The sequence below is a fragment of the Falco rusticolus genome, chromosome Z, assembly GCF_015220075.1.
Source record: "Falco rusticolus isolate bFalRus1 chromosome Z, bFalRus1.pri, whole genome shotgun sequence".
Lineage (NCBI taxonomy): Eukaryota > Metazoa > Chordata > Aves > Falconiformes > Falconidae > Falco > Falco rusticolus.
This window is the reverse complement of record NC_051210.1, coordinates 69,317,211-69,342,919: the sequence shown is the minus strand read 5'-3', so window position 1 is coordinate 69,342,919 and position 25,709 is coordinate 69,317,211. Positions and strand designations below refer to the sequence as shown.

General features: G+C 39.7%; 1 protein-coding gene and 1 long non-coding RNA gene across 2 annotated transcripts in view; one reads left to right on the top strand and one right to left on the bottom strand.

Moving 5' to 3' along the window:
• Positions 1–11,579: 11,579 nt before the first annotated feature.
• The window catches only part of C7 (complement C7), a 23,349-nt gene continuing 9,219 nt past the window's right edge, over positions 11,580–25,709 (top strand). The window contains exons 1-15 of the mRNA XM_037374344.1: positions 11,580–12,132; positions 12,443–12,498; positions 13,262–13,337; positions 14,277–14,418; positions 15,216–15,354; positions 16,173–16,311; positions 16,955–17,089; positions 18,292–18,535; positions 19,175–19,288; positions 19,693–19,859; positions 20,879–21,107; positions 21,628–21,799; positions 22,175–22,262; positions 23,635–23,767; positions 24,567–24,758. Of these exons, the coding sequence (XP_037230241.1) occupies positions 12,127–12,132; positions 12,443–12,498; positions 13,262–13,337; positions 14,277–14,418; positions 15,216–15,354; positions 16,173–16,311; positions 16,955–17,089; positions 18,292–18,535; positions 19,175–19,288; positions 19,693–19,859; positions 20,879–21,107; positions 21,628–21,799; positions 22,175–22,262; positions 23,635–23,767; positions 24,567–24,758 (2,032 nt within the window). The 5' untranslated portion in view covers positions 11,580–12,126. The remainder of the gene's footprint in view (positions 12,133–12,442; positions 12,499–13,261; positions 13,338–14,276; positions 14,419–15,215; positions 15,355–16,172; positions 16,312–16,954; positions 17,090–18,291; positions 18,536–19,174; positions 19,289–19,692; positions 19,860–20,878; positions 21,108–21,627; positions 21,800–22,174; positions 22,263–23,634; positions 23,768–24,566; positions 24,759–25,709) is intronic.
• LOC119141758 overlaps positions 24,943–25,709 on the bottom strand; it is a 16,177-nt gene continuing 15,410 nt past the window's right edge. Inside the window, exon 4 of the long non-coding RNA XR_005102031.1 lies at positions 24,943–25,701. This is a non-coding gene — a long non-coding RNA (uncharacterized LOC119141758). The remainder of the gene's footprint in view (positions 25,702–25,709) is intronic.

Genomic DNA, 25,709 nt, shown 5'->3' with positions numbered 1-25,709 from the left:
GAGCTAGTCCTGGGAACTGAGAAATCAACAAATCAACACACTCTCATCGGCACACTGTGATCAGGCGCCTGCAGCATGCTCACCGACGGGCGCCCGCATGACCAGAAACTTTTATCGAATCACCGGTGTGTAGAGTCATGTGAGCGGTTGGTTTAAGTTATAAATATGACCTGTTTGTTTAATAAAGTGAGCACGGCATGTAGCTATATTGGTGTGATTGCCGTGACTTGGCCGACTCTCCACGGGTGACCCTCTTCGCTGCACAGCACTTCTAGTCCAGCCAGGTCCGGTGATGGGAGCGACTCTGTCATGCCCGCAAACACTGATCCTATTACAGATCAGAGTTTACTGAATACCGTAGGCAAATGCTTTTCTGTATCCCCTAGCACCATGTTCTGCAGCCTGTGCAATCTGGTTGGGGTTGAAAAACCGAAGTGCCACACCGAATATGCCCATCCATTTTTTCTTCCATCCCTCTGGGGTATAAGGCCCTCTGCCTCAAGCTGATTCCACCCAAGGCCCATAGACCTTCCTGACCTCCTTGCTCTGCCCAAGCACTCACTGCCAGTCCCTCCCACAACTGGAGCAGAGCAGTCTTACAGATAAGTCCAGCTCAGGGTCAGGGAGACCAAAACCAGGGCTGGCTAGGCAGTAGAGAGGAAGATGGGTATGAGTACCGAAGAACCTCGGTGGCATTTATTGAGCACAGGTTTGGTGTCATGCTACTACATCACGCCATCACCAGGGTGCAGTACAGCCATGGTGGTATTTGCTCCAAAAAATAGAGTAGTTGTACTGGTTCTGTGAAACCTGAACACTGCTGAAAGGACTTGTGTGTACCAAATGCAAGACTGATATCCAAGCAACTTCTGTCTAATGTCGTCATTGTGCATGTGTAGCGCCCTTTGCACAAACAGGAATGACTTCAAGGGACAGGAATAGTGAAGATTAAAGCTTCATATAGACTAGAAACTAGTCAGTGATTGATACCAATTATCTTCAGAGGTGCAGACAAGATGAAGTCTTTATTTCTAAATGTGATCTTTTAGGTCAAAGGAATGCCTTTCAGTACCCTCTTGGATACTGATCACTTTGACCTAGGTAACAATGTCTCAGGAAGGCTGCAGGAGAACTGAGGGATTCAAGGGCAACATTTTCAATGACAGTCGGTTTGGATGCCCTTGTCTCTGGATCTTGATTTGCAGAGGTAGAGAACTCGATTGGAATTAGTGGGAAAGAAACTACACTGAATTTCTGTTACCAAGCAGCCACAAGAAACATGACTTTATTTGTATAGTATCCAGATTCTTCAGTTTGTAAAGGAAACTTTCATGTGTGAATTTGAACCAGAGACACTGGTCACCACAAGATGACAGTATAGTTCAAGTAAAACTGTTGTCCTAAACAACTTTGTAGAAACACACTAACAGTACCAGTAAATTAGATTAATAAATTGAAAACAATATTATCTGTACAGTTTTTAAATCTTTATGACAATAACAGAAAATATGAGCAAACAGAAATGCTATGAAAAAGGCTGTTGCATCCTGCTAAGAGACTAATGAGTATAATACAAAAGGCTTTATAATTTTTTAAGATGAAAATAGATGGAAGAGAATTAAACAACTGTTGCTAACTTATGAATTTGCTTGTTAAAATGTACTGAAAATGGTAAAAAAATCATAAAACCTCTTCATACAAGAAAGCATATACAGTATGTATAAAATACATTTGACACTGTGGTGTCCTATAACAAGTCCTGAATGGGAAGAGCCCCTTTATCACAACTACATACTCTTCCCATGCATTGAGACTCTTCCACAGAAAACAGCACAAAATATGACCTTACATGTAGTACACAGAAATCAATGCCAGCATTTAATAACAAAAGTCCATTATTCAAACTCACAGTAAAGAAAGTCTCTGAGTGTTTTTCTCTATACTGAATTGGAAATTTTCAGTCAGTCATCCTTTGTATTTGTCATAGCATGAATAGGTTCATGCTGATTACATAACATCTCTTCTACCACCCTTGTGAGCTGTGCTTATATAGGTATGCTGCTTTAGAAAAGCAACATTGTTTTATTACCACTCCTTAGCATTAAAGACCAGACAGTAGCCTTCAGGCCAGTGACAAATGCTTGGTAGACAGTAATACTTGGTAGATCATGGTCAAAGTACGACTACAATCACAAACATAGCAGGGCAAGAGCTCCCCACTCATTTCCTCAGCTGCCTTTAACTTTACCTTAGGATAGCTGGAGGGGGGGTGGGGGTGGGGGTGAATCCTGGGTCCTTCCCCACCAGAAACACCACTTAAAATCTATCTTTGTTGTTCTGTCTAGCTAGGGGAACAGGAACGGCATGCCTCTGTACAGCAGAGGTAGCTACAAACCTTGGGTACACCTACTACACAGTGCAACAGTGTCATTCAGAATTTTAAAATTTCCCTAGGGTTTTTTTTCATGCTTATGCTTAGATATATTAGAGGCTGGTAGGGCATTGTTGCGCTAAAGCGGTAAGTCTTGGGGTTACTGGCTAGCCTCAAGCTTGCAGAAAGTGGTTGCATGGCGATTTGGGCTGAGCAGCAGAAGGGGCGCATAGGAGAAAGCCACAGGTTCCTTTACAAGGTGACAGCCATTTTCTTCACTTCCAGTTGTAGAACAACAAAATATTCTTGTCTTGTTAGTATTATTTTGTTAAGAAACAACCTATATTTATTTTGTTTTGTTTGATACTGTTGTCTTAAAACTTTGTTGCATTGTTGATGCAGGAATGTGTGCACACATAAGCCTGGAACAGAATTTTCACTGGAGATAGACAAAAAGCATTTGAGCCACCACAGTCCAGAACTGTAGCCTACATTGCATTCCAGGTGGAAAGGTCCAGCTTTTAACCATGTTCCTTTTACACTGCAGCAGAAAATATTTCAATTTGTTAGGAAAAGTTTTGTACCAGTACAGACTGCAAAGCACTGGACTTAATTTTCCCACAGATAGTTCTAGAGTTTTTGCAAAAAGGCTGGGCAAATGTTTGAAATGGCATAGATGTAATGGTTCTTGTAGTGGGAAGGTAAATAGGCTGGATGATCTTCTGAAGTTCCTCCCAGCCATACTTTAGCAATGCTGTGATTTTATAAGAGGCCCTTAAGTATAAAGATATAACTGTATCTCTAATGTCCCTGGCTGTCATGTTCTTAGACGAGCACGTTTGACCAATTTTATACTTGAAAAGTTAAGTCAGATCTTCACAAATTCTGCCTTCAAATTTTGTCAGCTTTTCCCACTATGATTGTTGGCCAAATAAATGCTATGGCCTCTACCTTACAAGCTTGCCTTGTGCTGACAGACCTGCATTTTAAACATCCATCCTTCCCCGGGGTAAAATACGTCTCTGACTTGCATTTTTAGAATTATTCTAAAGGACATTAAATGCAGAAGTTTTGTTTCTGAACAAAAGAGTGGCAGTTGTTGCCCAGTCATGTGTGTATATATGTGTGTATCTCTCTGTGCAGGCATATAAACATGGAAGATACACACTTAGCTGTACTAGCAATGTTTTCTTTCCTTTTGTTTTTACTAAAAAAAATATCAAAAGCTCATCTCATTCATAGGTAAACACAGCCTATATCTAAGCCCAGACACTACGGCTGAAATTTGCTAACTTGGAAGCTGAGTGTCTAAATATAACTTACAGTGTCTATTCTTTTATAATTTCAAATGTTCTGCTATGAATGATATACATGGACATACTCTTTGCAAAAGAAATATAATCTCAACTGGTGGGAAAGAAAAACTCCTGCAGAATTGTTGAAGTAAGAATCTTTGCCAGAAGCTCAGGAAAGGAATCTATCTTAAATTTAAAGTTAGATTCAAACAGCTGGCTACCTTACCCTCTGAATTTTCTCACTTTATGTGGAATTACACACTTGCCTAGGTGTATCTGTGCCATCACATTCCCTCCACATGTTACTCAGCTATGCTTCAAGTGCATATGTGAGTGGTACTATCTTTATTAAAAGTATATGAATGATTTTACTTCTCAGTACCATTTCTTAGAACATGATGCTGTTCTCCTCCTGCAACGCTTCTGGGTAGCTGGAGAAACGGACATGCATGCCTTATAGTACTGTCTGTCTCCAAAGGTAAGCCGGTAATTCAGTTTTACAACACCCATCCAGGTTTGGCACCTGTTAGTGTTAAGAGCACCAGTACAGCATGTACATGGTACAGCACATTTTCAAATTTTTCATGTATGTTGCAATTAGAAGTATCCCAGTGTGTGAATAAATATCAAGCCATGCAGAACAGGTAAATTAGCTAAATATCAGGTATCTGATTTTCTTTCAGAAATATGTGTTTACTTCTCACAAATATTTACTGTTCATACATTTCACGTTTAGTTTAGAGCTAATGTTTGGGGGAAGAAAATACATGTGTCTGCAGTAAAGTAGAAGGTCAGAGAAGAAAACATTGGAGAAAACTATGGCGCTCATGTTTAATCTGAAAAAATGGTAAAATAAGCCTATTATTTGCTATTTAATTAATCTCACATCTCACTTCAGTCATCCTAAAGAATTTACGTTTATCTTGCTGTGGGACTACTGCAAATGACTGCTTTTCCTGGTCACTCTGACCTTTCTCTAGAAATAAAAATACAAGCTTACTTTCAAGTGGAAAACCCCATTACTTCATAGTACTCTTTACCCTGTATGTAAATTTGGAGTTTGCCAGATGTGAGACACAAAGTGTAGGTAAAAAGGGCTGTGCAATGGAACAAAGTGGACAAATGCAAGTTCTATATTTATTGGAGATAAAGCCTGTTTCCCTAGGTAAAATAAGCTCACCTTCCTTCATCAGGATCACTGACATGTTTTATTATTTTCACCAGCTGAGAACCTTCCCTAAGTAGAACTGCTTTGCTAACAAAGATCAGCTCAGCTCTGCAGTTTATTTTGGCATATGTTTTCCCTGTATTAGGCATTTTCATCTTTGCATTTACTGGAACTGAGGCATATGGCTCCGTCAGGGAATTCAACTAACACCCAAGCACAGTTTCCCTCTTGCACTATTTCCTTTTAACAAAAATAGAGGACAAAACTGTGCCCGGCCTTATTAGTGTGTGCAAAAAGGACAGAGAAAAAAATTGAGCTTTTTGAATTTTTTCTTACCTGTTCACAATGTGAATCTCACAATCCTCTGGCCACAAGACCCAGATTAGACTACCACATGTAGCACAGCTAGTCTGGAGTGGAAGGCTGTGCATCAGCTGGGAGTGCACAGGGAGGTGCTCGTACTAGTCTGCCTGCCAAGGCAGCTAATACATAGAAAGGTTTTCCGAAATGTCTGGTTAAGTAGCTTCTATTGATATGATTTGAGCTGCACCTTAGCACCTTTCTGTCTTTGAAAGGCTGCCTTTGGATGAAGCAGGGCAAACTCAGCTTTGGCAGCACTTACACAGAGGATGGAGAACATGCCAGTATTTACAGTTTTGGATTTGGTTTATAGTGTTACTACTTGCTAGCTAATTGCTCTAAATTAGAAATGTATTTCAGTTGAGCTTGAACATGTGTTAGGGAGAGAGGTAGCCTAAAAAATGACTTCTTGAGAAGGGAAAAATACCCAAAAGAGTGTTGCACCTTAAAAAAGGTCACAAAACTGTGACAAGTCCAAGCCTACTTATTCTGTCTTACTGTATTTTAACAGCATAATAAAAACCCTTGAAGCAACAACATTGGTAATTGACTTTTTCTGCTGAGTCTCTCAACTATTTTACAAGTTTGTTATTGACTTCAGTCAAAACCAACAACCAGCCTGTCTCAAGGTACCTTTCTTATGGCTGATGAATTTTTTTTATGTGGCATTATTTCCCTGCCCCTGGCTTCATTACTGCCTCGGGAGACATACTATATAGTAATCAATAAATGGGCAGAAGTGCATACCTTTCTTGCCATAAGCCCACACAAAGGAGGAAACAGGAGGCTTCCTCATCTGTGCTATCACAAGCCTTACATTTTACATTCTGTCCTTGGAATAATCAGTATTTATTTCTTATTTTTTCATCATTTATAAAAATCTCAAAGTCATTTGCTAGCTCTAAAAAATCTGGATATTGCTGTTTGCTGAATACTTCTTCCTAGCTATTGGTTGTTCTACAGAACCTCTGCCCATATTATAAAAACTATACTTCCAATCATTCTTGTGATGGTCTTCGACCATAGCAGCACTGAATGGGATATGTTTACAGGCTAAGAACAAGTGCAATCTCCAGAAATACAGATTCTTTCAAAGATATTTGGTGATATGGTCTCCATGACCTGATAAAAATATTTCCAATTTAGAAAACTCCAACTTTTTTCTATACTAATCAAAATTAGTACATGCTGGTAATTGCATGGCTTGGTAGGCAGAAACTGTCTGAGGGTTTTATATCTGGAAATAACAAAGTACATCATAAATAGAGACACAGAAGGAGACATGTATTCACATATATACACACACAAAAAAAAAGTTAAAGGAGTACTTTGACCCTGTGCTTCAGTACTGCTGCTTTGAGCTGAACAGCAAGTACAGATGGAAGGCAGAATAACTTGCAAAAGGACATCACGGCAATTTTAGGGACTTATAAGCTTGTTGTGGAAGAAGTAAAAAATATTGAGCACATCTAAATTTCTCTGGGAGCTCAGGTGAATCTCTGCAACTATATCAACCCTTTCTTATTACTGGTATGTTTTTTTCATTTATTGCAGTCTGATGGTTGCTGTATGCGTAGCCAGCCTAGAATCAGGGAGGGCAAAAGTCAACGCTGTGTTATTTCTGGTTTTACACAATGTTCTGTATCACAGTTGCCCCTATAAAAGTTTGAAAAAGTTACTTTATTTGTTGAACTTTGGTTCCAGCTGGAATACATCCACAAAAGCTGATACCAGAAAGTTTCACAGTAGCAGTTAGGGTTAATTACTGGCTTCTTGAGTAAGCTGGCAAAATTTTAATGAATTTTAGATTGTCCTAAAAATGTGGTAGTTCAAGAAGACATTCTAATAAGATCTGTTTCTTTGAAGTCCTGCCTTCATTTTCTTCCCTAATTCTCCTCTACAGGAGAGGAATCTTTGTTCTACTTATGGAAAAACATTTTTTAGGTTTTAATTTGAAGGTACTTGGAAATTTTCAGACAGAGACTGATGGATTTTGATGAAAGAGACTTGTTCAAAGTTTGCTGCTTGAAACATTTTCATTTTCCAGCTAGTTACAATAGTAATTCTAAAATATGTAGCAGACATACACCACTGGTTCAGAAACAACCAGAAATATAAAAGCATGGGCAAGGTTGCTAGTGGCTGATTTGACATTCTCTTTGTTTGACATTCTATTCACTCTACAAAGAACAATCAGAAAGGGATGATATTTTGAAAAGCACCAAGACATTAGGCTAAAAGAGACCTGGATCATCAGCTTGAGATACTGCTGTCTCAGGCACTCATTTAAAGCTGCTTATGAATTTATTAAACTGCATGAATTAAATTTATAGTTAAACAATGTAGAAGAGTACAAGAAAAAAATAAACAGAACCCTAAATCATTGGATACTGGTGAAAAATTGACCTTGTCTTGCTCTGAGGATCAGTTGCTTGGAACCAGCTCTGCAATCCTCCATGTGATTTAACCTCTGATACACTCCTTCATACAATATGTGTGGTTTTATGTCATTATTAACACAAATGCAATAATACTTCCATTTAGCCCATTTCATATGACTTCCTCTGTTAGCTTATTTAAACTGCTAAGATCATGAGACCAGCTCTCTGGTTCATTAAATTCACCTGTTTTATATATGTTTGAGCCTCTTTGTGGCTGGGCATGCATGTGAGAGCATATAGATCTGCTATAGACACAATGCCTCTTCTTCTGCATGCAGCTGGCAGGTGAGCTCTCAAAAGAGTTTGTTTTGATCCCTGCGAACTCTGTGGGCACAATTTTCAGGTTGAAAAGAACTCAGGGTGGACCTAAGCCTGCTCCTGACCCTCAGTGATGAAGGCCATTGAACATCTTACTCAAATTTACTATCCATAGTTCAGTTGCAATCATCTCCTGAGACAGAGATGTTCTGAACCTTCACAGTTTTTTCAGCCTGAAAGTGGGATGTCTCAGGGGCGCAAGTATAAGTAATTGTAGAAATGAAAAATAAATATTCAACTTCAATTAACACCTAAATCAGGCCTGTCTGGGCAATCAACCACTAGATAGGAGGGTGAATTTGGATGCCACCATGCTGTCCAGGAGAGTCTTGTGAAGTGGTGAGCAATGGGGTGGTTTATATCTGCTAGTCTAGGATGAGCAATAACCAGAAAAGTTTCTGCAAGGTGGGGATTTGCTGGCACTTGAGCAGGTGCAGTGACTGGCTGCATCTGCAAGCAGAAGGCTCTTCTGCTACCCTCCCTTCTCTCACACTTCCCAACTCTTTTCTCCCCTCTCTTCCCTCCGTGGCTGTACATTTTTATCCTCTCCCGGGGTCTGTTGGCCGCCAGACCTTCCTGGGAGATGATCTAACTCATTAAAACAGCACAAAAAACATGCAGGGTGTTTTTGCTGAATTTATTTTCTGTCACTGTAATAAACTAAACCTGCTCACAAAGAGGAATCAGGTGTGCCAAATCCAGCACCAGATATGCAGAAGGAACTCATGATGGGAATTTGAAGTGAAAGCAGGCAAAGGTGTGGGAAAAAACCAGAATATTAACTCACCATTTGGGGCAGTTTCAGACTACCAAATTTGTTCACCATGTCTTGTGTCCTAAGATCAGAACTTAGCTCTAAAGAACAGTAATTATTTGTTTCCCCAGTGATGACTGTTGTGTACACACAGGCTGAAATGTCTGTGTTCTAGGCAGGTCTGGTTTATTACCTATATACCACTAAAGCTCTCTGAATTTTGAATTATAATAACATGAGCTCTTATCTTTCAACCCAGTTCATTCAAACCAGAACTCTCACAGCCCTTGCTTGTTTTGGGGTAGTTTCTGCAGCACATAGGTTCCAGTATCTAAGGCAATATCCTTCTATGGGGTCCCCTGAGACAGAATAATTTGCATTACAGTTAGCACAGCATTAATGCTCTTTGGCATATTTCATAGAGACACATCCCAAGGCATTGTCATTAATCCTTGAAAAGTGACAAATACATTAAAAACAAAACAGGCAATTAAATTTTTTTTTTAAAGAAGTGAGATGCCATTAGCAAAGAGAAACAAATCCAAAAACTCTCCAAGTCAGTTCCACAATTTAAAACCATAATGACAAGATATTTTTTCTCCACTCAGTTGTCACTCGATCCTTGGCATTTGCAGCAGCCACAGAGCACAGACTGCCTTTAGGGCCATAATACATAATGAACTTGGACAATGAAGACATGAGACTATTTAAAGCTTGGTAAACTATTGAGTAACCTTAGCATCAATCCTATAAAAGGCTGGAAGTCTGCAGGGAAATATCGCTAATACAATTATATTCTGGCTGACCTTAGTGTGAAGTAAAACACAGACAATACCATTTCATGCTGTCTCCAGACCAGGCGGGATACCATTAGCCCAGCAAGTGAAGCATTGCATTAATAATTCTTGTGCTAGAATTATCATTTGGTTCAAGACAAGAAATACCTTGCCTTATGGCTCACCCTTTGTGTGTCTCAAATGACTCCTCTTTTACTCCCTAAACCGTCATTTTTAGTCCTAAAACCAGTTTATTTCTGAATAGACCATAGAAGTATTTAGCAAGAACCGAAAATTGCTATGATAAAACACATTTAACTGCAAAATGTTTAGTAGATTGTTGCCATTTTCACTAACAGTAAGAGAAAATCAGCCTCATCTTCTCTGAAATTTACCCTCCATCCCTCACTACCGTGCAGTCAGGGGAATTAAGTGGGGAGCTCCCTGAACCAGGCCTTTTATTATACTCTGTTATCGTAGAAGTGTCTATCAGTCAGACTGGGAATGTGCTAGGTGCTGCGTAGCACCTCACCACAAAATTTCAGTGTGAGTAGATTATCATGCAACTGCACGTAGTCTTAAGTTTCAACAATACACAAAAGCAGGAAACTATCTAAATGGTCCAGAGCCAAAATCCTAAGTAGAAAAAAGTAACCATAAATACCCCATGAAATGAAAGAGGAATCAACCATTCACAGCCCTACTGTTGTAAAGGAGACTGAACATCCATCCACTGCAAACTACTGAAGTGCATCGAGACCTGTGGACTTACAGTCCTAAAAGAAACCCAAGTTCACCTCTAACCTCTTCCCTCTGTTTTCCACCTTGCCAGTTCAGTCTCTCTGCTTTTGTTACTGCTGTAGCCAGGATCAATAAAAAAGTAAGATCCTGTTTCCACATGAAAGAAGATAAAGTCTTTAGGTTGAAGTACCTGAAACTGTGTGCTAAAAGAACACATCTTTTATATACAGCATCTGCCAAAGCAACGTTTTTGTCTTGCTGAAATGCTTCTTGCAACAAGACATCCCACCAATATAAACTCATTTGAATATGATAACTGTAACTATAAATTATTTTACTACCCATTAATTAATAGCAGACCCCATCACTGTACATACTTGCTTTGCTAGCTGTATTTGTCCTCTTTTATGTTTGTTTGCATGTTTTGTTTGTGAGCAAATTACAGTATATATTTATCTTGAGGGTTATTATAGCTAATGATGTACTTACAGAGAGTGAAATTGCTATCTAAGCCATTAAAACAGCTAACTGCAAGATCAAGATGTATGTCTGTAGAGATAAAATATTCTTTGGAGTTCCTGTATTCTGGGCAGCTATTAAAGGGCTTAACTTGCTTTTAATCATTTCCTTCATAGGCAAATGACCCCTGACAATGTCATCCAAGTTGGTCATAAAACTTAATAGGAGCATGAGGATTTTTATCAAAAGCAATAAAATAGGTACAAAAGTGATGAAAGTGTATGAATTACATTATCAAAGAGATTCATAGTTACTAAACCTGAGAAGTCCCAAAGACTGGCTCTGGGGTTGCTGACTTCTGAGGAGTGGACATAGGGGTCCCTTGCATGGATGGAGTAACGTGACCCAAGATCTAGGCATCTTCTTAAGGAAAGCAGACCATACCAACAGAGTGCAGGGTTTAAAAGTCACCATCTAGTGATGCTGTGACATGAAGCATTTAGTTTTCTGAGGGTTGTGTTAAACTGTCCAAGATAGATGTAGTATCTGAGATGTAGTATATGAAGTTTTCAGATAGGGGTGCTGCTTTTCCGTGAGGGCTTCATGTAGCCTCCACTAGAATAAGTTCATGGAAATTTCCCCAGCAGTTGCATTTTCTTGCTGTTACTGGAATGTATCAGCTCTGGAAAATGTAAAAAGTCAAAAGGAAAAAACAAAAGGTCATGGCAGAGTGTGGAAAGAGAAAGTGAAGTTTTCTTACTTCTGTAAGAGCATCCATACAAAAAGCCAGCTGTTGATGTATCACTGCAACTAGGGGCTGTGTATGATCTCAGGAAGTCTTTCACAAGCAAGACCATGCCAGAATTGGCCAAAATTTGCATTCAGATATGTAAGCTGATTTTCAGTGTGAGAGCTGGTCGCAAAAATCAGCATGACTGCCAAAGTGGAGACTGAAGATTTGTGATGAAAATTAAACCTTAGCAACATCAGCTTAATTCTAGGTCAGCTTTTCCTACTGAAGCTGGGGAGTCAGCTGTGGTGGTAGTGTATGTGACACCAGGACTGGCCTGGGATCACTGAAAAGCCTTGTGCAGAGGAAAGAAGCTGTGAGAGAGAAGATAAGGAAAAAGCAATTGTTCTTCCAGTAAGAGCTCTTCACAGCTTCGTGCCAACCCCAATCAGTACAACCAAACCTTGATTTATACGTCCTAAAACCACTGAGCAGCTCCTAAAGCAGGCTGTGTCCCTGGAGGGCACTAGATGGGTTAAGATTAAAATTCCTTGGCAATATTCAGCCTTTTTAGGGAAAGAAAAGCAGAACAGAAAGGCAGAGTGAGAAGAAATGTACAGCAGCAGACAGACTGACTGACTCCTTTGGCTGCTGAATTGAGTGAAAGTGCATTTTCCCTGGTAATCACTGGATATCTGAGTATTTAATCTAACATGAAGGTAAGACAATTGCTTACTTAATTTGTACTGATGAAATGGATATGGAACATGCAATGAAATATAAATTTATATGCTGAAGATAATAATTAGCTGAAAATGTAATTGGGCAGTGTTGCAAGGAAGAAGAAAACTAAAAAATGAGCTTGCACGACAAAGCTCAGGAAAATCACTGTGATGCTCTCCTTTATTTTTTAAGCTGACTACTGTAAAGATTGCAGAAAGTTAGAACAGCTGTATGAGCAAACAGAAAAAGCAGAAAAGCAAAGTAAGTTTGCTTTTGCTCTTTTTTTTTTTTTTTTTTTTTTCCCAGGTCCTGGGGCTTTTTCTGTTGCTGGAAGTTTCAGGCTTCTTTCCTGTTTTTTCCAGGTGAATATTTCTTCAATAAATTACATGCTGAAGACTAACCATGCATAGTTTAACAGGCAACTTCTGTTGTGTGTGACATGGGGCAGGTCTTAAATGGGTCTTCAGATACATCTCCTGGGAAAGGAGGCACTGCTTGCTGTCAGTGCTGCCACTGCCTTCAGTGGTGACAAGAATGGGCATTTTGGTGTCCCTTACCTCTGCCCAGAGGAGTCAGCTGCCCTTTGGGAAAAGAGCACACAGTGGTGGAATAAGCCACAGTGGCACACATCTGTGAAGTACAGCTCAGTTTACTGCAAGCCAGCCCCGATCCCAGGGGCAGGTAGCACCCTCAGTGCATCCCATGGGCAAACTGGGTGAGAGCTGCTGTGAGGAGGTCTGCTGCATGCCATGGTACACACAGCCCCTGGCAGCTCCCTGCTGAGCTCCAGATGTGATCTGGCCTCTCTCTGCTGTGCAATGTGAAACTGGTCCTTGAAGCTGGTATTATGTTTGCACAAAGTCCTTGCTGATGTTCAGGCTATGTGAATAGTATCTAGTTTTTTCTTTTCAGTGACCAGAAAGCCCAAGCTGGGACTGATTTTGTTCTCACACGTGAAAAGCAAATCCAAGTGGTTTTAGAGGGATCCTGATCATACCCCTAATTGTTGTTGAGGGCCTGCTTTGTTGTTTAGAAAAGTTTTGCACTAATGGTTATGGATGGAAATCCCTGATGATTATCCTCTCTCTCTCTCTCTCTCTCTCTGAAAAAATGCTACTGGAGCAGCCCTACCCCTCCAGTCCATTGCCGCTGGAATTCTTTTGGCCCTTGGTCTGAGTGTGATGGCTGTACTCAAAAACAGGTACAGATAGACACAGCTTTTCGATACCCATAACCTTAATAGCATGTGCTTTTTTTTCCCAGTAATTAAGGAACTGCTGTATCTTTAAACCCCCAAATCAACTGCCAGACAAAAGCCCCAGCAGACAAGAAAGCTGAAGAACAAAGAACTCAGAAGGGAAATCCTCCAATCTGTCCCCAGTATGTTCCCTTTCAAAGCTATGGTATTCGTGTTGTAAAATAATTTGTGCGCTTTTTATTTTGGTGATAATTCCAAAAGGCTCAACTGTCCAGTATACTGAGACATTACCCCTCTGATGCTGCTTTGTACCAACTCCACTGATTTTTCGTTAGTGAGTCACATCTCAAGGAAAGAAAATTTGATTGCAAAATATTATCCTCAATGAAATGTTGATTTTTACAGTGCAACTCTACTGATGTGCAAGACACTTGCTTTTGATTTTCCTTCTCATTTACTTTAATGTTGCATCAGTTAGGGAGGGATTAGTCAAAATTAAAGATGTGCCATGAGACAGTACTTACTCTTTTTAGAAGCAAAAAGCAGTCTACCTGATGTTAGATTTTATCATCTTCCAAAATGACATTGTTTACTTTGACAAACTTTAGCATTCATATCAGTCATTATTTGGCCTATTAAAAATGTAGAATAAAACTGAAATTTGTCAGCAGCTTTCTCTTGCTTTCAGTTACATACTAGGTTTTTTAACAAACCAGCCAAGCTTATGCATCAGTCTAAAGACCTTATAGATGAAATAGTTGTCTTTCTATTAACCTGAGAGTTTGTTACCATATTGTGGTAACACCAAGTGTTTTTCTCAAAAAAAAAATAGTGAATGTCTCATTTTCTTATAGCAGCAGAGCGGTAGCATTGCCGTGACACTAGTAAGCTATTCCGGCTTTGCATTTGGATTTTCAAAGATCTGCCTTGATTTGCATCCAGATTCGGAGACGGACAGTAGCAGTTTATGGCCAGTATGGTGGAAACCCTTGCTCTGGGGATGCCTTTGAAACAAGACCATGCACCCCAACAAGGGGATGCCCGGTGCAAGACGGCTGTGGTGATCGGTTCAGGTGTTTCTCAGGTACTATCCAAGTTCTTTTTCACCATTTTCTAATCATAAAGTTATATTTAAGCTTTAGTAAATAGGCAATGGCTTTGCAGAACCCTTGACCCACAGATAATTGTGATTTAGGAGGATGTTTCCTTTTTTCCAGCCTCAACCACACATATTTCTAATTTCATCTGGAGTGTTGCAGACCTTTGCAGATAACATGCTGTAGCCCTGGTAGCCTCTCTTAAGTCGTTCTGCCTTAATAATTTTCCCCAGAGTACGGTTTTTTTCATTATGAGAAGGTAATTAAGGAATGCAACCTTTGTTGTGATTTTTCAAAGCTGTTCTAGGGTATATTCAAACATCTTGGCAATCACCTGGGTCATGGAAACTAGTGCTCCCTAAAACAGTCCTTGTATCCAAGCAGCTTCCATTACTTTCACAAAAAACCCACATTATCTCAGTAGATAGATGTTTATCACAGAGGAACATAACCATGTTTTGGTGCTACCAGAGAGATAATCATGGATAATCACAAGCAGTACAGTCAAAGGATGAAAGCTCAGGAAATAAATCCTGAAGTTAACTGTTTTATTAATACATTCTAAGCTTTGAATGGCTGTGGTTCCTTCAAGTGTACTCCACACTCTTTATGTCTACATTTACTGTTGTTTCACAAGCCCTCCTGGGCACAGACTGTTCATCGAGGGAGAGAACAAGCTAATTAAAGTAGCAGGTAAGTGGGACTTTTGCTTTGATTTTTAGGTGATTTCTTTTTAAACAAGCAAACACTTCTCCTTTCCCCATGCACTTTTGTTTTGATTTAGGTCAGTGCATTAGCAGATCTCTTGTGTGCAATGGAGACCAGGATTGTGAGGAAGATGGTGCAGATGAAGATCGATGTAAACAGATGACTGTATGTGATGTTGATAAAACACCTCCGAATTCGGAACTTACAGGAACAGGGTAATGTGCCAGGCTCAGTAGTACTGGTACCAAATGCATTTACATTTTTATTGTATTTGCAGACGCTGGCAGTGCAGATGGGCTTCCTGGACCTATGGTCAAGCATCCCATATGCAAAATTATTCAGTACAACAGCCTTCATCATGCCAATGGCTCAATGCAGCCAGGATGTAGAGGCCCTTTGATCTGAAGCAAGAATAAGGCTTTTTATCTTTAATTGCTGCTATTGGAAAACATATTTTAAGATATGAAATGAAATGCCAACCAATACACATCATCATCAGAATGGAAAAAATGAGCCAGAAATGCTCATTCTTTTTGTTCATTGCTGTTGCATTTGGTACTGAGGTTTCAAATGGATTTGTGGTTTTATATTCCATCTACAACCTAGCAAAATAATTATTTTAAACTTCTTTTACATAGTTTTATCACTTGGAATGCCATATAATTCAGATATAATACAAAAACATTTTGGAATGGGTGCCCTGTTGTTTCTGTGTTTGCATTAATTGCTGGAAAAGTAACACTTAAAATCAGTTGTGATAGATATGTCTTAATGTTAAGACATATCAATATGTGTCCATTTTTGTTGACAAAAAGAGCAACATTTTGCTTTCCACATGGTAGCATACTATGCATGCTGAGTTCTGCAGGCATAGAAGTCTACCAGTTGATATACTCTTTCCTTGGGTAAATCAGCTTATGATCTTAATTTGCAGATACAGCATTCAGTTGTAATGGCTCTGTAATTTTTGCATCCTGTAAAATACTTTGCTACCTCTCCATCTTAATGATCTCTCATGTTTTTCTTCTCATAGCTTTGATGCCATTACTGGTGAGACAAGGGGAAGAGTCATTCATACAAAAAGCTTTGGAGGACAATGCAGAAAGGTTTTTAGCGGTGATGGGAGAGAATACTACAGGCTGAGTGAAAGCGTTCTTGCTTATACTTTCCAGGTATGTTTCCATTAGGCATAGCTTTGTATGTAGACTCATGACTAAAAATAGAGGAATGATGCAAAGCTTGTCAGGTCTCTTGACGGGTATGTTTCCCTAAACACAGCCAAATGACACCTGTTCCCTCTCTTCAGTCACTTACTATTCTGAAATACAAACTGGTGTGTACCTTGCTAAAATAAAAGCAAAAAAATTGTAATTCCCTGGATGTGATTTCTAATTCTCTCACAGTTATATTGCATGTAAAGCCATCTCCTCAGTATAAGTAGTGGTCTATATCACCCGAAGAAATGTTATGTGCACAAGGCTTTGGGGTGCTTTGTGCAGATCTTCCAGAAATACGCTTTGCTTGAAGTCACTGTCTCAGGGATTTGGTTTGTCTCACGTTTATCAAAAGCATGCCAAGCAATCCTTAGTGTACTTTACTTCATAACATAAATACTTCATGTACAAATATGCATTCAATATATATATACATGTATTGCTTTTCCTACAGTGTTCAGTACTTTTAATGAAATCTGAAATGGGTTCAGCCTGGAAAACATATCAGAATTTTGCATAAGGAAGCATTTGCTCTACTATATATAATTTTTAACATCCTTCATGAAGCCTTTTATACAGAATTCTATCTTTCATTTTCTAGGTTAAAGTTCAGAATGATTTCACGTATGAGTTTTTCAACAGCAGCTGGTCTTACATGAAACACACAGAGAGGTATGAAAACTCAAACAGTGGACACAGTTATTCACAGAATAAAATTCTGCAACACAGTCAAAAGGTATGTATAAGTTGTTGCTGTGGCTTAGTATTTTGCAGAAACATTTTCCTTTTTTTTTGATGTGGTTTTATATACAAATGCAAGTATTTATTTTGTCCAGATATTTTTGGCACAAAGTACATGACTGAAAAATTTGTACAAAACTTTTTAAAAGAGATCCCTTGTTTGAGTATCAATTAAAAAGGATTGGCTGCTGGTTTTACTTTCTCCATTTTACCTCTTCATTAGTAATTTATTTATGTAGTAGCTTTTTTCCTCCCTATAGGGGGGCAGGGGCAGGGAATGGCTTCTTCTCATAATTAATTAATCTTTTCAATTTTCTTCCTATTTACTGCCTCTTTTTTTTTTTTTTTTTTCCCCTTCTATTACCTCTGTCAGTATCTTGGAGCAAAAAAATTGCAGTAATTCTGTGATGAAAGTTCATTTACTTTATAATACATTTTCTACTAGTAGAACTCCATTAAGAGAGAGATCTGGTGCTTTAAATAGCCAGGAAGTCATAGTGCTTATTCTTTTGACTTATTTAAAAATAAATATTAGATATATAATTTGAGAGTAACTCCCAATTATGAAGTATAACCTCTATCTTAAAGCAGATAAAATCAAGTAACAGTTTTGTGCATTTTGTGACTCCCAAGTTGACAGAGAACAAGCTCATGGCAAGCTCATTTTACCACACTAGCAACGGCATATTTTGAGACTTAACATAACAAGGTTCAAAAGCAATTTGAGAGGTTGAGGTGAATAATATTGTATATGCATAGAGGGTTTAATAATTCAGCAGCATCCTCAAAATTGCTAGACCCCCTTACAAAGGCAGACTCCTCTAGACAAAACAGGATGCAAAGACCTCTCTAGTCCCTCTGATTTCCTTTCGGACAAGGCTTGTTAACCTGCTACTGCCAGGCTTTCTGCTGCTGGAAACCACATTAGCTTTGAAGAGTGATATTTTTCTTTCCTAAGTGGCCTTATGCTAGCTTTCAGGTACAAAGGAGGAAAAGAAAGATGTTGCAGTAATTACAAATAAAGGTCCAAAAGATATTTCCTAACATCAGAGTATTCTTCTTGCATTCACAAAGTTGGTTACGCATATTCAACAGCTCTGTAAAGCAGTTTGTTAGTAGCCAATATCACGTGCATGTCATCTGGCTAGTATGGAACCACTCTGATGGAGGCTGACTGATGTCTTTTCCTTCCCCCAGAGTAAGCAGCTGATGGTTGTTGAGAACAGTGTGGAAGTTGCTCAGTTTATTAACAACAACCCAGACTTTCTCACTCTTGCGGAGCCCTTCTGGAAGGAACTGGCCAACCTTCCAGTCATCTATGAGTATAGTGTCTACCGAAGACTTATTGAACATTTTGGGACTCATTTCTTACACTCTGGATCTCTAGGAGGACACTACAAAGTTATTTTTTATATGGATACTGACAAAATGAAAGCAGAAGGTAGAGCACTGGAGTATTTGGTACAAAAAACAAAGTGAATAAACAAGAATAAAAATTTATTTGCATGTTCTTGCAGCTAATATCTAAAATCAAGCAAGTGACTTCTAGTAACCATATTCTCTTCACAGGCAAAAGAAAGAAGATTAGAAAAAGTGCTCAAACCACAGCATTTAGTTCTAGATTCACATCTGTGACCTGCAGTGCTATGGTTAGCAATGAATTGATAGTTGGTTCAGGAGCTCATGAGGCTAAACTTGAATTCTAGTGCCAAATAATGTTAAAGCTTAAAAGTTACTTGAAGAGCAAAGTTGGGTAAAACTGCTTAAACCAGACTAAATTACAAACAGAGCAAACACCACAGTGACACATATGATGGCACTTAGTGTGGAGCCGTGCTGTAGAATTAGGGACTGCTGAGAAAAGAGATGAAAGAAACAATTTTTTTCCAGACACACCTCCCCTCTCTCAGCCTCCATCCATAGCCCTTAGCAACTCCTGGGTCTTCCCACAGGATGCACTAGTTAGTTGCCTTCTGATTTAGGTATAATACTTCATGACATCTCAAGTCAATGGGAAACTTGAAAGTTAATCCAACATACTTGCTGTGTACAATGTTGTTAACAGATCGATTATCTGCAGGTTTGAGCATAACAGACATGTATGAGTGCACCACATCAGGCTGGAACGCATTCATTGTGAAAAAGAAGAAAGTAAAGTGCTCCAAACTGGATGAACTGCTACAGACTTCTTCAGGTAAACATTGAACAGTGACTCGTACAGTTGTCATGTCTCCGTCTTTCGTCTCTTCTTAAATAGTTGTCAAAGTGAGGAGCAGGTAGCTTTGTTGAACTCTGTCTTAACATGCTGAACTTGGACACCAAGTACCTGGCTTAAAGTCTTTCCAACACTCATGAATTATTGCTGATGCTTTCCCAGTAACTAGTACTTTCCTGGACACCCTAAGACTGGGCTGCCAAGTCACATGCAAAACCAGATATTTCTTATATATTATCAGTGTAGGAGCTCCTGATCCAGGCACAGGTCCTGATGAGTCCTTTCACTACTTGCTAGCATAGTTTTTGCATGTATTGTTTCTATTTCCATTTGTAAATATAGCAATGCTGGTATTTTCTGTATTTCCTCTTCTGAATCTACAGGAAGCAGTGGTAATAAGATTAAAGGAGACCCCTACATAGAAGGAGGAAGCCCAGGTGCTGTTGCTGGCCTTAGTTATCTAGAGCTGAATAATCCTGCTGGGAACAGTCAGAGATACTCCTTTTGGGCCAGATCAGTGACAGACTATCCCAGAGTAATTAAACAGAAGGTAAGGCTATTTTCTCAAAGCAGACATGAGTGGATGGGATCACCTCAAGGGGAGAAATGATTAAGCCATAGCTGGTGATTAATCAGGCTGTAGTGTCCAATCATTCTGTTTTCAGATCTTTATGAAAAAGAAAAGAGAAGTCAACAGGAAGAAAATGACAGGAAGCTAATATGGTCAGCTGCACCATGACTTTTGGCAGGTCAATACCTATAATCTTACCTTCAGTGACTTTAGTGGAATCCTGCTTAGGAATAGAGGGTCATCCTGGCATTGGAGAAAGCGCAGATCTGAGATAGCCCCTTTCCTGAAATGCGTATTGGCAGGTCTGTGTGGCTTCCACTCAGCTTGTCAGCTTCAGTGTATCCCTTTTATCCCTCCTCGTCTCTGCATCCAGACGTTTAGGCACAACTGGAGCTTCTGGAAGCCAGATACTTCCAAGCTGGGCATGGCCATATTCACTGCTACCTTGTCTAAGTTCCTTTGGGGAACTGCCTGCATACTGAAGAAACTGAAGAATGGTATAGACACAAAAGATCTCTGTCAGGAAGTTTTAAAATAAATGTAAAAGCACAGAATATCATAAAAGAGGCAATAGAAATGCAAAATGTTTTCACTTATTTTTACATTCAATCACTGCTTAATGAAATAACATAATGAATTGTTAAATGTCCAGCTTTTTAGGCTGGGAATAGTTGGGTGAGAATTTTGAGTTACTGTACATTTGTGGTCTGTGTTACACTTTTATCTCAACCATAATCTCATAGCTCAAATATGTTTAAACATGACTAATCTACCACTAGTTTTAATGGATGCTGTCAAGCAGAGCTGACTTTTCAGAAAAAGTCCAATATTACATACTGACATAAGATTTTAGCTAGCTAGTTAGCACATGAGAGCATCTGCCAACTCTCATGTGCAGAAGCATATATCACAATTTATTTTGCATGACAAAATGTGCTTATGAACTCTTATATCCCAATTATAACTATTTAATATAAATGTTTCTGTACTGTGTGTAGCTAACACCGTTATATGAGCTCGTAAAGGAAGTGCCCTGCTCCTCGGTCAAAAAGCATTACCTAAAACAAGCCATTGAAGAATATATGGCTGAAAACGATCCCTGCAAATGTCAGCCTTGTCAGAATGGTGGTGAGGCAACCGTGGAAGGAACTCACTGTGTGTGTTACTGCAAGCCTTACACCTTTGGAGCAGCTTGTGAGCTGGGAACTCTGGTGCAAGATCAGCCAGGTCAGCACTTTTTAAACTTGTGAGAGTTTAGAAGTGGCAAAGTGTGCTTTCCTGCTTCCAGCGTCTGTCTGTGCCTCTGCACAACCTGAATGAGCAGCTGATGTGCAGTGCCTGCTTGGGTCATATGTTGCACGTTCAAACAATGCTTAACATAGAAAACATTTTATTGTTATTGTTAAATGCAGTGGACAATACTAACTGCTCAGAAGGTGACCTTCTGTAAATAAGTATATGTACTAAAGGAATGACTGTCAATAACTTCAAAAGTTTTGGTTTTTAATTTTGCAGATTAGTTGTAGCTGATAGTTATTTTTATGTTCTCTCAGACTCTGATAACATATAGCCTCCATGGAATTATACTTTTGCAAAAGGCAAATTGGTGAAAGATGGAAGATTAGATCGTTGCAATCTAAAATTCTCTGCAAGGGTACAGTTTGGACCATCAGTAGCTTTGAACAGCCTGTGCCTTTAAACTACCTACAGAGTGGTTTAATGTGAAATATTCCCAAATATTACATAGGTGTTGTTGATGGACGCTGGAGCTGCTGGTCTTCCTGGAGTCCTTGTTCAGGGGGAAGGAAATCAAGGAGTCGAGCCTGCAACAACCCCTCCCCACGTGGCGGTGGGAAAGCCTGCATAGGAGAGCAACGTGAAAGCAGACCATGTGAAGAGGAAGAGTTGCAGCATTTTCGGTAAGCAGGAAAAACCCCACATTTTGACCACAACTACAGGAAGATTTAAAAATTTATTTCAGAAGGAGGCACAGGCTATCAAATTCAGGGGTTAGATCACTTACTGAGCTTTCAAATTTAATTTGAAACAAAACAAAATTCAGAAGCTGTGAATCTGATACAAAATAAGAGTGAAAAAGGGGGTAAAAGCTGGTAAACTTGAAATCATTCTATTTAGCACTCTCTCAAATGGCCTGGCAGTGCCTGATTTAGGTATAATCGTGATGTAAATGGGACACATAATAGCCTTGAAAATGGGCTTCACTGAGAAGTGTAGGATCTTGAAAGGAAGAGAGACTAAATTCAGACTAAATCATAGTTTTGTTTGCTTCATAGCTTGATTGAACCACACTGTTTTGATTTATCCATAACTCCTACACAATTCTGTTCACCTCCTCCTCTCTTGGAAAATGGATTTGTTCAAGTAAGTTATTTCTATTACTCTGTTATCTGTCCTATTGCTATCTGCAGTGTCTCTATTACAGTTAATACAAATAGTTACTTGCAAATTTGTATTTTTCTTGGCAAGCTTAGTATCAGAGCTACTGTATAGCAGCACTCTCAGCATTTCTCCCTGGCTGAAGTTTATATGACATTAGCCAAGGCCTCTTACTAAAAAGAAAAGAAAACCAAAAATGCTCCACCCCCAAACCCAGAACAAAATCTTTCCTTTTCTGGAATGTAGCTATGGAGAAAAACAATCTACTTGTCCTTTACCCTACACACATAATAAACATTTTCTGAGCCACATTAATTACATATTAAAGCACAGGAAACTACAGAAAAAAACAGGACAGGAAGTAAACTGTCCAAGGTCATCCAGCAAGTCCATAGCAAAACTATAATGTTTTTTAGGCATCTTCACTCTACACCCCGTAAATCACCATTGTACATTCATGTTCCCTGATGAAACTATGATCTCACAAGGTATTTGGTTGACTGTAACTTGGCCCTATTTAACAAGGGAGACTAAATTCCTCCCTTGGAGGAATGGATTATGCCTTCTCCATGTTATGAGGCTGTCTAGAGTATTTTCGCCCAACATATAGATAAAAGGATTAGTTAAAAATCTGTTAGTTACCTCTGCACAACTGCAACCTGAGGCAAGATCCAAAATTTTGCATTCCCTCTTTTGCCAGTGTTGTTTTTTTGGGAGTAATCAATACTTGCCTCTTATATTGATACTTCTGTTTCACAAACTGAAGGTAAAACCCTGAAATTTGTGGAGTAGTCTCAATTTTTCATAAGACCTATCCTTAGGAGAGAATGAGATATAAAATATGAAAAGATCAGTCTCTTCAGGTCCAGGTCTTTTGTATCCCATTAACCTTTAGCAAGCTGATAACATGCCATTGTAAGAATTAACAGAGCCATATACTCTCCACTGATCCCCCTGGAAAGCTGTTCAAGAGCTTATGTACCCCCTTGAATGCTCAATAACAGGCATATTTGAAGTCAGTTTGTACACTGGCAGGAGAGTGCTGTTCCATCCCTCATGTACCACTGCCAGACCCCTGCCACTGAGCACCTTCACCTCTAACCCTCCCTTTGCTAAGAAATCCCAAATATTCTGTATTCTACAAACTTGCAGCAACACTTTGATTTTGATCACATTTACTGGCTATTGATTACCAGAATTCACCCAGTATTGCAGACACTCTCATCAGTGCATTTTAGGGTGGCATTAATATTTCTCACTGTCCTCAGCTACTGTACCCCTGAATCAAAGGGAGTTCCATGCTGCTAGTGGTTCTTAGATTGTATATCCAAAATGTCATCTGCTCCTTTGCTTTCAGAATGCTGAAAACTCATACCCTGTTGGGAAAAGCATCGTTTATGCTTGCAGACATGGATATTCTCTTGTTGGTGATCCTGTTGCTAAGTGTGGCAGTGATTTACAGTGGCAAGCTGGAGACAGATACTGCCAGGGTATGTCTCAGTGATTCTTGTTTTGAAAGACAACTCCATTCCTGAATTCCAGTGAAACATCTCTGAACGTCTGCTTTCCAACAACAGGAGGAAAATACGCACCTGCATTTCCCCGTTACCTATACATAATCATGTCTAAATTGACTTTTATTTTGAATCCAGATATTGTAATACTGAAATAGAAACATACCTATAAAGTCTGTTTCTAAGGAAGGCTGGAAGTGAGGGAGATTAAATTCCAGTCCAGGAGTTACTTCCTGCAGAAACAATGTTGCTTAATTTGGTCCTGTTGGCTATATCCAAGAACCACTGGAATGAGTTTGTGATCAAAGCCAACTGAGGAAAAGGTCCAGTGGGCAGCACTGGGCAACCGCAAAGTTCTCAAATAAGCACATTGTCACAGGAACACAACTCCAAGTATCACTTTACAAATCTTGGATGATCTCCCCCACTTCAGTCTTTTCCTCTAACCTGGTCAGTAAACATTAGGGTTTCTTTTTTTCCTTGCACGTTTTATTTGTGAGTCAACTTTGAGTCCTAAGAACAGAGGAGCCCTCTTCAAGCTAGGTCTGGACCTGCAGGTGGTAGGAGAAGATACTGTCACTCTGTCCTTGGTATTGCACCTCTGGCTGGTGTGATGAATTACTATCTTGTGCTAACATGATTGATATGTTTCTACAGGAAGATCAGCTAATCTTACCATTCAATTTGTTAAGTAATTTAGGAGAAGGTAGAATATGTGACTGCTTTCTGCAATACATCGATTCACTGTGGCTATCTCAAATGCTTCAACTCTTAGAAACCGCTTGTCTCCTGCCCATCCTGGAGGGGGGGTTGCAAGGAGAGCCATGGAAACCTGTGTATGAGATCGGTGAGAGAATAGCTCTGTCTTGTCCGCATGGCATGCACTTAGAAGGGGCACACTCTGTTTTGTGCGAGCCCAGTCTCAAGTGGTCTCCTGACATGAAGACTATCCAGTGCAAGAGACCAGGTAAGCCTCTGCAGTCTCCCAAGTGCAATGCAGGGGTTTTGTTCCTGGACAGATTATGGTTTACGTAGACAAGATACAGACAGAGCTATAGCTGATCTAGTGATACAGAAGCCATACTTAAATCACCAGCAGGAAGCACAGAAAATGTGAGCATGTTTGGTTTTTTGGTTTTTTTGTTTGTTTGTTTGGGTTTTGGGTTTTTTTGTTTGTTTGTTTGTTTGTTTGTTTTTTAATGGGCTGTTGCAACAAGATGCCTTAAGACATTTCTTGTGAGGTTTCCTTACAGGGTTTTGCTTCCCGCTCCCCTATTGCTACCAAGTATTGTCACTAACAATATTTTAAAAGATTGCCTGGGATGTATGCTGCCTATTCTGCCATGCCAATATGCTTCACTTTACGCACTTGTGTAGCACCACTGCCATGTGACCTGCACCTCAGAGATACGGCTTTCCTATCTGGAAGTTGTTCAGTGCACCACAGCCTCTCACAGGAGAGGACAGGGCTGCATGACTCCTTTTGCTCATCTGACAGTTACACAGCTGAGACAAAGTAAATCTCCAGGAACTGGAAGTAACGGGAAAACACTGCTTTAATTTCATGATAACTCTGTTTAAGCTCTGGGTTGATACTGGCGGGCACTGGCAGAGAGGGAAATGGGCGATAGCATAAAGCAGCTCTATCTGAGTCATCTTTTCCTGCTGTAGAAGGCAGGTGAGGCTTTCTTTTGAGCACCTCTAAGATGCTGATCAGTGACATACAGGCATCCAAGCAGCTTTCTGCTTCAGGCCAGTTGCATCTTCACCCAAGGTCCCAGATGTTCTCGTATCCCTGGGGAGGCCATTGCCTGGGGACAACAGCCACTGTGGTAGAAGGCTAGGCATGCTTCCTGCATTTCATATCTGTCCTCTCCTTATCAGCCGGTTGCTGCCTGAGGTAGCTTCACCTGAGGGA